The following is a 12,782-nucleotide window of genomic DNA, read 5'->3' as shown; positions in this document are numbered from 1 at the left end:
AGAGACAGAACACAGAATGGACGGTTACAGAGAGACAGGAGGTCATGGAATGGCAATACAAAAAGCAAACGGTTAGTTACAAAGGAACAGAATAACCGGACAGCTACAAAACTATCTACGCCACCACAGTAACAACAGAAACAAAACTCACGGGGCTGCTCACCCACAGAAGAAATTAACTTAGGGCCCACCTTCCAGTAAGAAAAAGCAACCTTCTCCCCACAGAGAATATATACCAGCTTTCAACCTTGTGTTGATTCTAGAATAATTTTCAACTTTTGCATAGCATGCATCACACTTAACACTTAACTTTTTTTAGTTATCTTTCATCTGAAAAGCAATGTCTGCCACTCAGTAATTGCAACAGCTACTGAAGAGTGGAAGCATTTCCCTCTTTAGGTTAACTTAAGCACAAAGCAGCTTTGCCTGCATTGAAAAGGTTACAGAACAGTTTTCTGCTTTTAATTTAATTTTCTTCTCCCTACTATCTTCTCTCTGTCTCTGTTCCTCTGTGCACACCTCCCTAATACAAGACACATTTCTCCTGTGGATGAAACTGGGATACCACTTCTCTCTCCCAGACAGCATATGGTCTAGTGTCACACAGAACTAGCAAAAGGGAAAATGACAGGGAAGAGAGACTCTCTTTTGAAAAATCCCTTTTTTTCAGTACAGTTATTCTCTGTATGAGACTTTTTTCTTCTTCTCATCCTGCTGCACACGGAACACTGACTGTTCCTGATAGGCACAGCAATATCTGCTGTTTAGCTTGCTGACAATTGCTCCTGCAGTTGGCTCTAAGGCTCTTCTTTGCGCAACACTTTGCTCAGCTGTAAAAGCATCAGAAGTCTAGGCAATTTCTAGCTTGCTCTGCATGGACCACAGTTTAGGAAAGACTTTTAAAAGGCAAAATTATCTATTTTTTTTCCTGGAAAGCAAGACTCTTTCAGCTCGAAAACATGCATGTAGCATGCCTGGCTATATATTCTTTCAGCCACGGAACAGTATTTTATAAACAAGCATTGTAGAAAACTCAGCACCAACGTATACGTGAAATAGGCATGATAAATCTCTGCTTTGTGCAAAAACTCCCAAGAAGAAAGCAAGCTTTCAAGGAATAGTTGTTTGGGGGAGCAGTTGAAAACAACTAAGGTCAAACAGAAATTCCGACAATTATTCAGAAGAAGAAAAATTACCAGTTAAAACCTCACCATAAAGTATCTGTAAGTTTCTGTCTCTTTCTGCAGTGCTGTGTTCATACTACAGTACATTTCAGGTGTTGATACTTGGCTAAATCACCACACCAAAAGGATCTGGATTACATCTTTGAACCATGAAGACTTTTTCTATTTCCACTTAAGAGTGGTTATAGAACATGAATATTCTTAGATTTTTCTCTTCCCCTTGATTTATTTGGCTGCTGGCAGTCCCATGATGACAAAAGCAATCTTCTCTTTTACACAGTCGAAATACCTATTCGAATTATTAGAAATAAGAGAAAACTTATTCTATCTTATCCCAGTAGTGATAGAAAAGATATAAGTTAAAAAGAGAAGAGGACCACTCAATTTTCTATGCGACTGAAGATCAGGCGGTAAGAAGGAATGGATAAAACTGAAGAGTCAAAGTCTTTACCAAACTGTTATAGAATGATATCCAGTCATTTGGGGTTTTATGCTTTCATAGTAAGACCCTAGTCTGTGACTGAAACATCAAGACATTACCATGGAACAGGACAAACAATAACTGCTTTGCAGATGTCCAGAAGTGCATATTTTCCAAGAAAAAACTTGCTTTTTACCTCTTTGAAGATGGTGCAATTCCTTCTATCTATAAAGGAGAAGGAGCCCCATCCTAATTTCTCTTCTTTGTTATTTTTCCTTTGTAGACTATAAACTTTTTTGTTTATAGGACACTTGTGTCTATTCAATTTTTGATGCTGCAAGCCAAATCATGATTAGTTTCTGAATGCTAATGTAATAAAAAGAGAATTCTCTTCCTGCCATTCCGATCTCCTCTAGGAATCAGGCTGAGAAATGATGCATATTTCTGACTTTCTTTTCCTAAACCGTAGTTAGTTCTTCACAAAGAAAAAAAAATTAAAGCACTATGAATATATTTTTTCTCTCTATCTTACTTCTGACAGAAGCTTGCTGCTTGCACCTGTTCCCTGATCAACTTTTTTTTTTTTTTTTTTTTTAGAGCAAGCCTGCTCTAAAGAGGATGACACAGGGAATGTCACACATGAGAGGGGACCCCAACAGGGCTGAAAAGAATCACACAGACAAATGACTTGGAGCTTTTTCATGTCTGTACTCACTCAACAATATCAACCTACTGCCTGAATGTTCTGCTGATTACATTACAATGCATCACTCAGGAAAAAAGGAAACACATTTTAAAAATATATCCTCACTTCTGGGTATTCAAGCTTATGCCATTGGTGTGAAGAATTTTGGTCAAATAAAACAACTGAAAGAAAACTAACAGGATGTTGCTTACAGTCACAAAAAGAGAAGAAATCCAGCTGGCAAGCTGAACTGCTCCAGAGCTCTGTACATTTCAAGGAAAAGAGAAGGGACTCCTCAGAAAAGAGTTTTTCACATCATTCAGAGGGGCCCATAATTTGACAATCAGCAAGCCATGAAACATAAGCACTGGTTGCAGAACCTGAAATATCCTCCACTTAGTTGCCCTAATCTTCCTGACACTAAATTGTAGAGTACGTAAATAGTGAAAAGACAGAAATTAGAAGGACTATTCTGGCACAAAGCAAATGGGAATAATCAAATTTCCATTTTGCTACTCCAAGTTAGTGATTTTTCATTGGGAATGGCAATGGTTTCATTGGAAACGGTTTTCATTTGGAAAACTCCAAAAAGCAGCTTACTGCTCAGAAATCTGCTCTTGGACCACTGTAAGATGAGAAAATGACAGAACACAGAATCTAATTCAGGTCTTTCCCAAGACCTACCACCTATAGCTGTGATACAAATGTCATTGAATCATAAAAAACTATAATTTTTGGTTGAGACATTTTAGTCCTGAGCCTCTTGGCTCCAAGAGAAAGATGGAAAATGTTGGAAAGTGCTGAATCAAGTTTGCTTGGACAAGAGCAAATCTGCTCATGAGATTCACCTGGGCTAAAGTTCACCTGTGTCTCTACCAGTATCGAGTTATGAGTTGTCAGAAGAATCTGAGCAAATGGTATCACAAGCTCTGAAAAGTCATTTTTTAATTTGTTTTTGTGAGAGCCATGCCTGAGGAATTTACTGGATCAAGACAACAAACTGTTTTACAAACACACCAAAATGTCAGCAGCTTTTCCTACCATCTCTATTCCCTTACAGCACTGTCTACCCTTCTAGTTCTACCTATATCAGGCCTATTTCTGAGTAGCCAGGTAAGAAAAAGCACGTGTTAATATATCCTTTTCCTAACAATGTAGCACAATAAAGGACCAAGAACAGAAAAACTCTAGAGACCTTCCCAAAACAAACACTTTTTAAAGGCAAGAAGAATGACTAATCCCTAACATCCATCAGCTCTTTTGCTCCTCTTCTAACTTTACACCATTCTCACCTCTCCAGCTCTGCTATCTTCTTATCCTTGTCATTCTTCTCGTTTTCCATCTCCTTGAGGATCTCCAGGAGCCGATCCACCTCTGCCTGAGCCTTGGCAGCCTCGTCGCGGTGCCGCCCCACGTCCCTCTCCAGCTGCTGCAGGCGGTCATTGAGCTCGGGGCTGGCCCTGGCCTCCAGTGCTGCCTCCTGAGCCTGCCACAGAGGGGGGCAAGGGAAAACACTTCATTCACACACCTCTTTTACTCTGACAATTCCAAAATGTTATTGCCTTTAGTTGCAACATGTAACCAAAAGTGTGCATTCTATTTGCCACCTGTTGAAACCAGCCCTTGCAGTTCTGCGAGCCACACAGACCACGGTCAACGACCATGGCTACCTACTGAAATTAGCTTTGCTTAGTCACCCAGGAAATACATTTTTCAAAATCTGGCTATTGGGACAAAAACTACCTCAGGACTGAGCATGACCCAATCCCAACGAAGAGATTGTTTGGGGAGGTTTGTTAATGGCTTGGCTTGTTACAAAAATCACTAATTTTCTAATAAATTTATTAGTAAAACTAACTGAATAGTTCCCAAGCATGTAAGAGACAGAAGAATGCAGTATCCAGCAGACTAAGGACTATCCTTTTTCTCTCACTCTGCCCCTCTTGGATCTTGAACTGCAATTAGATATCAATTAAAGCTATTACAGAATTACTCAAAACTGCTTTTTGAGTGAATAGCAAGTTTGATGGAGCTATTCTGCTGATCAGGATTGCCTGTAAAATTCAAAAGAAACCTACAACAGAAAATACGACTACAGACTTTTCTCCCCTCTGTGTGCAGCTGTGGAAAGTTGTTTTACAAGCTGCCAATGTTCTGCTCCAAAGCACACTAAGTCTAGATCTGATAGTATAGGACTCTGTTGATTTTAAAGGTAATTGGAGAGAACTGAAGCAGTAAAAAACTCAGAGCAGAAAGCTGCTGCTTCCAAAGAACCAAATAGCAAAATTACATTTGGCTAAATCTGTTTAGTTATTCAGTAAAATAAGACTGGAGGAAAATATCCATTCATTGACTCCAACATTTTTGCCTTGAAGTGTCTAGCTTTTAATTAGCTTCTTTAAAGCCAAGGCCACATTCTAGTAGAATCCAGGAGACTTGTGGAGCAGAATATTCTTGGACTGTGGAACCTCTTGATGCCTGTCTTTAATGGGACTGACCTTGGGATGGATTTGGGTTTCACAAACAAATGAAAGGTTCATGTTTCAGGGACTTAGCCTGCAGCTCTTGTCTGAGGGTCAATACTAGGCTGTTGTGGGTTTCTTTTTTAAAAAAAACCAAGAATTCCAGAAAGATGATTCAGCTGGACAGTATTTTATCCTAGAACAAGATTCCTAGCACTCCCAGGCAGATGTTGGCAGGAGTGCCCAATAACCAAAACTCAGGGAAGAGTGGAACCCTTTTCTGAGGTAATGCATTTAGGAACACTCAAAAGGCTCCCTCCTTCTGAGTGACCTTCCAGTCAAACCCCGACACTCCTGCGTCACTGAGCTGTAAAGCTGAAACCTACGTGTCTGGGCTCCTGCCTGAGAGCTGGCCACAAGCGCATCCCTATGAGCCTTGTGAAGCCTTTTGGAGTCAGGGCTGTCACTGCTTGCAGATCCCTTACTGTCCCATAAGCACTTCAAATGACACCCCCTTGGCCAGGGCTCTCCACAGCAAGTGGAAGTGTAATGAATGCCCTGCCAGGAGGCTCCAGGGGGATGTGGCAGCAGTGAGACTGACAAGTGTGTCAGCTCCACCAAGAGCCGTGAGCACCAGGGGACACACTTGGCTTTGGAAAGAGCCTTGGTGGGTGTTTCTGAAATGCTTTTTTGGGATTTCCAGCCTGCGGGCGATCTGAAATACTTGATTTCATTTCCTTTTCAACTACACCTTCAATTTCAAACCCTCCCTCCAATCCTTCCTTCCCAAATACAGGGAATTGGGAGTACTGTTTTGGGGGGCACTTATTCATCCACTGAGGGTATCTCTATACTCCTAGGAGACACAATGAATAGAGTTAAGTATGGTTTTCACCAGACAGAGCCTGAGTTCTTCTGTACTGGATTTAGGTATATTTCCAACATCTCTAAGTGTTTGTTTTAACAAATACTCCTCCAAGCTCTTTAAAGTCATCCAAAATACATGATCAGATAATCAAGAAACTTCTTTTAAAAGAAAGCAAAGTTAGGCTGCTAGCCTGCCTTATTAAACTCACTAATTCAAAAGAAGTTATAAGACCTAATGCAAGCTGACTGTCAGAACAGCCCTGATTTATTTTACTCTGCTAATAAAAGCATCTCCACAACAACCCAAGAGACACTGCTGAGAAGAGGAAATAAATTTTCTTTTCTAGAGAATTAGCCAACAAGTCAGTGTGTCTGGTTCTTATAGAACCAAAGGGCTATTTACAGGACATAAATTATTAGTTAAGACACGTAACACATGTTATTTGTATATAATGCACATAAGTATGGATACTTTCACCTAACACAAAGAGAACGTTATGTGATATGCTGTAAACTGGAGACCACTTCCTGCACTGTGAGTTACTGACTGAGTGACTTTGGTCCATTTTGTGGGTTTTGTACAAAATACGTGTTTCATGACCAGATCTAAAATCCTACTGGATTCATTTATTGTATAAGAGAGAAAACCAATGCATTTAGAGGTTTCCCACAAACTCACATCAAGATCTGGAACAGATGAAATTGGCTATCTTCCCAACGCAACACTGTGCTAAATAATTAATCTTGGTTCTTTTGTTTAACCAAAAAGCTACACACAAATAATGAAGTCTATATTCACAGTAAAAAAAACCACACATACAATTTGCCCTGCCCATCAAAGGTGTACAGAAACTCCAAAATAAGTAGTAGTTTCATTTTTGAAGCAGAATCAACATCCCAAGTGACAAATGCACCAAGAGTTTCTCCTGTATTAAGAGACTATAAGAAGTGTATTTTGGTAAGTTTGACTTTCATCTCTGCCTGACACAGGATTTGCAAATCTCTTTTAATATAGTTACAAACAAATGTGATAATGTATAAAAGAAGCAAAAAAGAAATAAATTTGAAAAGCAGCCTGCTGAGGGTGAAGGAACACTGCACTTTCTCATCTCCACAGGCCATTGAGTTTACCAGATGAGAGGCTATTGAAACCCTTCAGTTGTTACTCCTGACCCTGTCATTAGCTCTCTGTGCTCCTGTGTGGTATCAAACAGGTGAATTTGAGAGCACTTTTCATTCTGCATTGATCTGCACAAGAAACAGCCACATTTCAGCTGGAAAGCAGCACCTTCTTAAGCTCTGTTTTTATTAGCAAAGCTCATCTGATCAGTATTAATCTTTGCCAATGTGAATTCAGTTTCGAATTTTTAGTGGTTCAGGACTGAGAACAGTTGAAGTTTACTACTCTGGATATGCTTTCCCAGTTCCTTAGAGGGACTATAAACTAAGAGGTGGTTTAACAGCTTGCTGCTTTCCTGCTCTTAGCCATCATTTCCCATCTGGAATGTGGTAAGCGATGGGGTGACTGCTTCAGGTACCTACAGGCCATAAGAAAAGAGTGATTGTTCCTCAACTAAATAAATGGACTCTAACTTCTATTGCTTCCACAGAAAATCAGCTGACAAAGCCAACTTCTACAACTCAAACAAAGATGACCAATGTTTCATAGGAATAACCAGTATTTACAGATGGAGAGTAGTGGAAGACAAAACACATTAAAAAGAATTTTCTAAGTTGATATTTCTTGTGCCAAAGCCTTCTTTTTTAAGAGGTAAGATAATCTTACACAGCTTTAAGTGTGCCAGAGACAGGGAACATAACAATAGCACAGATCTAATTTAAAGGTTCTAAAACATAAATAAAAATTCCAAACATTATGACCAAGACTCCAAATCAATATTCCTAAAATATTAACTAAATCAAACAGCAAATAATTCACAGCAAACACTTTCTACTTTTACCTATGAATTGAGACAGTAAATTCAGTTTAACATTTCACATACAAATGTTGCCAAGAACACTTGGCCATGAAGTAAAAGTTCCCAAGAACCTGAAATCCCATTTTAATCCACCCTCCTACCTCCAAGGGTGCCTCATGTCTCCTAAAAATAGTAAACGCACACACAAATACAAAAATATATTATGATTATTTACTGCAAAAGACAAACACTTCACCCACCTTCTGTACTTTTCCTACCACAAAGGCAGAAATTCAACTGATAAAAACATCTGTGCTTCTTCTATCTTGCCTTTATTAGTTTAAATGAAATTGTAAATTTAAAAACAACCAGACTTTCTCCTCCCTTAGTTCCAAGGCTCTCCACACCCCAAACTGTAAAAAAGCTTTTTGAAAAGGCTGTAATGGAAGTAAAAGGCTCAGGAAATTCTCCGATATACTATGTCCTGTAAACTTGAATCTGTCACAGAGAGTTGTTTGCTGTCTTCTAACCATCTCTACATGGTTGGTTTTTGTTAATGAAACTGCAAGTTTTTGACACTGAATAAGCCAGTGTTCAGTTGGAATCAATTCATAAACAAATTATTTTCTTTATGGAGAATCATAAAGACAGGAAGACAACTCCAGAGAGGCAATTTCCATTAGTTAAAGAAGTGATCTCTTCAGAGAGAGACAAGTTCCCACAGATGTCATTAAATATTCACAATCTGCTCTTTGGATTCACCCCAACACAGAGTGTGCAAGTCCAGGAGGGAAATGCCCACAGCACATCTCTTTGTGAGTGTATTTTAATCTCTCCACCTGCCTCCTCTGATCTCACCTGAGCACAGGCTACACTGTTTTACAGAAACAGGACCCAACTAATGAACATTTAGTACCAGTTTTTGGATATTCAATGTATGGCTCTAAACATTGTTTACTCCAAACTGCAATATGACATTAAAAGAAATAACTCCCCAATTTTCTTTCTGTCATGCTAATCACAACTATTCAATCACTTCTTAACACCATCAGTGGGAAATGAGGATGCATTATTATACCTGTTGTGCAGAGGAAAAAATGCAAATGTATCCTGCCTTATTCACTCAATTCTTTCCTCCTATTAAAAAAATATTTGATCATCTTATTTCTCTAGATGATTATCATCTCTCATATAAAGCTGGCTCACTCTTGGAGCATTTGTCACACAATATTGGAAACAGCAAGACTCTAGCAGACAATAATTTAGTTATGAAATGTTATATTAATTACCTCCCAAGGAAAAATGAGAAAGACCACACAGTGTGACAGTGGCCATTTCCTAATTTCTGAATATTTAATTTTTCAAAATGAGTGTTATCTCCCCAAGTTTTTCTGGGAGGAGTAGAGTAGGTACGTTTAATTTTTTTTTAGGTATAAGAATATCAGGAAGAAAACCTCTCCAACTTCCCACTGCATGAGATGATGCTGAGATGGTCACACACCATCTCAGGGCGGAACATTAAACGCCAGCACAGAATCACAGGATGGTTTGGGTTGGAAGGGTCCCTAAAGACCACCTTGCTCCAACCTCACTGCTGTGGGCAGGGACACCTTCCAGCAGACCAGGCTGCTCAAAATCCCCCAACCTGGCCTTCATCAAGCCTCTCCTACCTTATCCTGTGTTTGCTGTACACACTGAGGAATAAAGCACACAGCTTGCTCCCAGATCTTCTATCTTCTGCCTTCAGAGTCTCAAAATTTACATGATCTTAAAGGTTTTGTAGAGAATGCACTCTCCTGACACAAATTCTTCTGCCTATTTCCACCAACTACCATCTTTTCACTTTATATCTCATTTTCCCAACTTGTTAACACTTAGGCAGAATTTCTGATAAAGGATGCCACAAAAACTGAATTATTGCAAGGCCCAGCAATTTTCTCACCCTCAGACAATGATTGTAAGGATAGACAACTCCATTTACCCTGAACATTGCCAAGAGTAACACAGGTATCAGACTCCTGAAAGTTCTGTAACATCATTTCTTATGCACAGAGCCACAGAAGAAATCTCTGATGAAAACCACCTTGGATTACGTAATTTACAGTGTCAAGATATTATTATACAAACACTCCTTGACAGGAGTGCTCCTTGACATCAAACAGGAGGCTGGAAATAGGATCCAAAATTAAACTGACATAGTACCAGCGAGCTCAATGGTTACACAAGATTTTGAGCAATCTTTCACTTGCTGTAACTTTGTTATTTCTGATGTGCTGCTGTGCCCAGTGTTACAGAACAAGCAAGAAGCTTGATTTGCATGGAAATTCCACCTTCTTGCTGTGAAAATGCACAAACAATGGAGATGACAAAAAAGCTACAGGACAGTTCAAGCACCAGCAGCAAAGGGAAACAAAACCACTGACACAATATTAAGCTGTCCAAACAAAAATGCAGTTAGACCAAGGCAGTCAAACAGTGACAACATCTCAGAAAGCTTTTTGGAACATGACTGGTCAGACACCCCACTGCTTTTTGTTTGTATCCATACCCACCACTAAAAGAATGCACCAATACACTTTGTGTTGGCCCAACTATAAAAGCATAGGTGAATATACATGCAACACAAAAAATCAAATGTGCTGGCAACTGCCTCTCAGATTGCCAGGGAACTTACTAGCTTGGATGGATGACTCAATAAAACTTCAGGGTGCTAAAGGGAGAAAGAAGATAGGAAAAGGTGGAGAAAATTTGGGATAGGAACAGTGTGAGAGAGAAACAGAAAAGATGCAACAAGAAAAGAATTTAAAATAATAACTGCAACATTAATTTACTAAGACGACAGAATCTTAATTAGTGGTTTTAACATGCATTAGTAACCAGCCTTTGGAACATGAGAAACATGGAGAGTTATTCTCATGCAAGCTCCAAAATTCATCTTGATTTTTTCAGTTTAACAGATTTGTCCAGCCCCCTCATATTTAATGTAGTTCTTCGATTGCGTTTACAGATGAATTTCACAGACTGAGAAGGACTGTATTCCTAGTGCTTCCCTTGTATCAATTTTAAGGCAGCTGAATGGTTTAGAAAACTAATTCAGTAACTGACACTACCTGAAAGCTGAACACAATTGCTGGGTTCTCACTTTTATTGTAACAAAAAATCCTGATTTCCCTGGCAGCCTTTTTCTTTCTACATTGAATACATCGTTTATTGTCCCTTCTTCAAGAAAACCTTATCAGCTGAGAACAAAAACCAGTCTCATCTACCAATATTATCAGTAACATTTTCAGCTGAGGGCGGAAATCCATGTTCACAAAATAAAAAGCAGCGTAGTCTGTATTAACCAAGCTAATTCTTGGCAAAGACAGAATTTGGATCAACACTTAATTAAGTAATTTTTTTTTCCTGTATTTTGAAAGATACTATTCTCCTGAACTTGTAGAAAGAACACCACAGCAGAAAAAAGAAAAACAACCTCTGAGTAAGCCTGTTGAATGTAGAGGTATTTTCCTGGCAGAGAATCACTGCTAACATTTTCTGGTGAAAAGTTCCTAGAACTGCAGCAAGGGGAAGTTTGGTAACATATGGTTTTGACTCTTTTTCCTCCCTAAAAATAAGGAGTATATCTATAGGGAGAAAAACTATGCACTGGAAATGAAGATGGACAAAAATCCACTCATCTTTCCCGGAAAATCTTCTAATATTAGTTAGTCTCTCCCAGATTAGAAAAACAAAATGAAACAAAGTATACTGGCTGGGAAAGAGAAGACAGAAAATTCTGGGGAAAAAAGTATCCTGAAGAACAACAATTAAAGGAAAACTTTTTCACTATAAAATTAATACATTAAAAAAGCAGTCTAGACAAAGATTTTCCTAAAGAAAAGAAAAGCCGGCCACAGAGCATAATAGCACTTCACAGAAAAGCAGGAGAGAAGCTCCTGTGGGTGATTTGCCTCTAATGACTCCACCCGAGCCAAAATGAAGACAGGACACCAGGCCATGTAAACTCCACAGGGATTTCTAAGCTGCTTTCACCCTTCACAATCTCCCACTGCATCTCCTGCTGGCAGCAGCACCACAACTGAGCACAGAGCAGTGAATGCAGAATAATCACAACATTAAGCACACACATATTTGCATAACCATGGTATTATTATTTGAAAAAAATACAACCCCAATATGAAAAACATGACAGTTTCAGTCACTAAGGATCAATATAAAACAGTTATTAGTGAGAAGGGGAATAGCAACAAGAAGTGGATACTTCAAGTGAGACACTGGAGACTGACGTGGAACTAAAACAAATATCAACAACTTTTCAGCACCCTCCACTTGGTTAATATTTTTGTTTACTAAAAGTTAAAGTTAAATCCCTTTTACAGAAGCAGGGGAAGCTCGCATGGTTCAGGATTTCTCTGAGGCTCACTCTTTGCAGGTTAGCAAGGGTATTTTGCCAGGACTACCCAAGTCTTTTTTATTTAATGTTAATGGCCTAATTTAATGGTAGTCCAGTTCAGCCTCTTCTGCCATCTTCTTAACTTCTAGGGGATAGATTTGACTGCAAGTACTCAAACTGTTCACTGGGACTATGGGGCAAAGGAAGCAATATTGATTTTAGATACATCTCCATGCAAACTGTGGGTGAAGAACCTAAAAGAAAAAGCTTTTACCCGTTTACTCTAAAGGAGCTACATGACAGCTTGCTTCCTGCATGTGACTCATGCAAATCTGCACTACGGCAATGTAATAAAACTCAATAGAATGAACCTCTAATTCAGTTTTAAACTCAATGCTCTTATGTAGCCATTAGTTTTAAGGTTAATTAAGACAGTTATTTGCAATTGTTAACAAAGCAGATATCTAAAGCCAAGCTTTTAGAAGCTTTAAAATGGAGCTGGATTATCTGTCATAATTATTTCTTATTTCATCTTGAAAATGTCAAACTGCATGAATAAATATCTGCAATGCATTTAAAAAGTGAAAGCCCTTAATTTTTTTTTTTTATTTCTGTGCAAGCTACAATAAAACCTATTAAGAAATTAAAAACAGCTGGAAAAGGGGTTATTAAAGAAATATGCAAACTTACTATAGGTATAAGACATATTCAAGTGAATGTTAACCGTATTTTCTTGAGTAACTAGGAGTTACTCCACATAGATAATGGTAGGCTATCCAATTTTTTTGGTTGTAGAACTGAAACCATCCTGACCATGATTAGGCAGCTTCTCTGGATGAGGAGCTCTA

The 12,782-nt window shown here is 38.8% G+C and overlaps 1 protein-coding gene across 7 annotated transcripts in view; it reads right to left on the bottom strand.

The window, feature by feature from the left end:
- The window catches only part of ERC1 (ELKS/RAB6-interacting/CAST family member 1), a 252,432-nt gene that overhangs the window by 148,793 nt on the left and 90,857 nt on the right, over window positions 1-12,782 (bottom strand). For all 7 annotated transcript variants that reach the window (XM_066319384.1, XM_066319386.1, XM_066319385.1 and 4 more), the window contains one exon: window positions 3,583-3,776. In XM_066319384.1, the coding sequence (XP_066175481.1) occupies window positions 3,583-3,776 (194 nt within the window). The remainder of the gene's footprint in view (window positions 1-3,582; window positions 3,777-12,782) is intronic.

Source organism: Sylvia atricapilla, chromosome 5 (assembly GCF_009819655.1).
Source record: "Sylvia atricapilla isolate bSylAtr1 chromosome 5, bSylAtr1.pri, whole genome shotgun sequence".
NCBI lineage: Eukaryota > Metazoa > Chordata > Aves > Passeriformes > Sylviidae > Sylvia > Sylvia atricapilla.
This window is presented reverse-complemented; position numbering and strand designations above follow the sequence as displayed.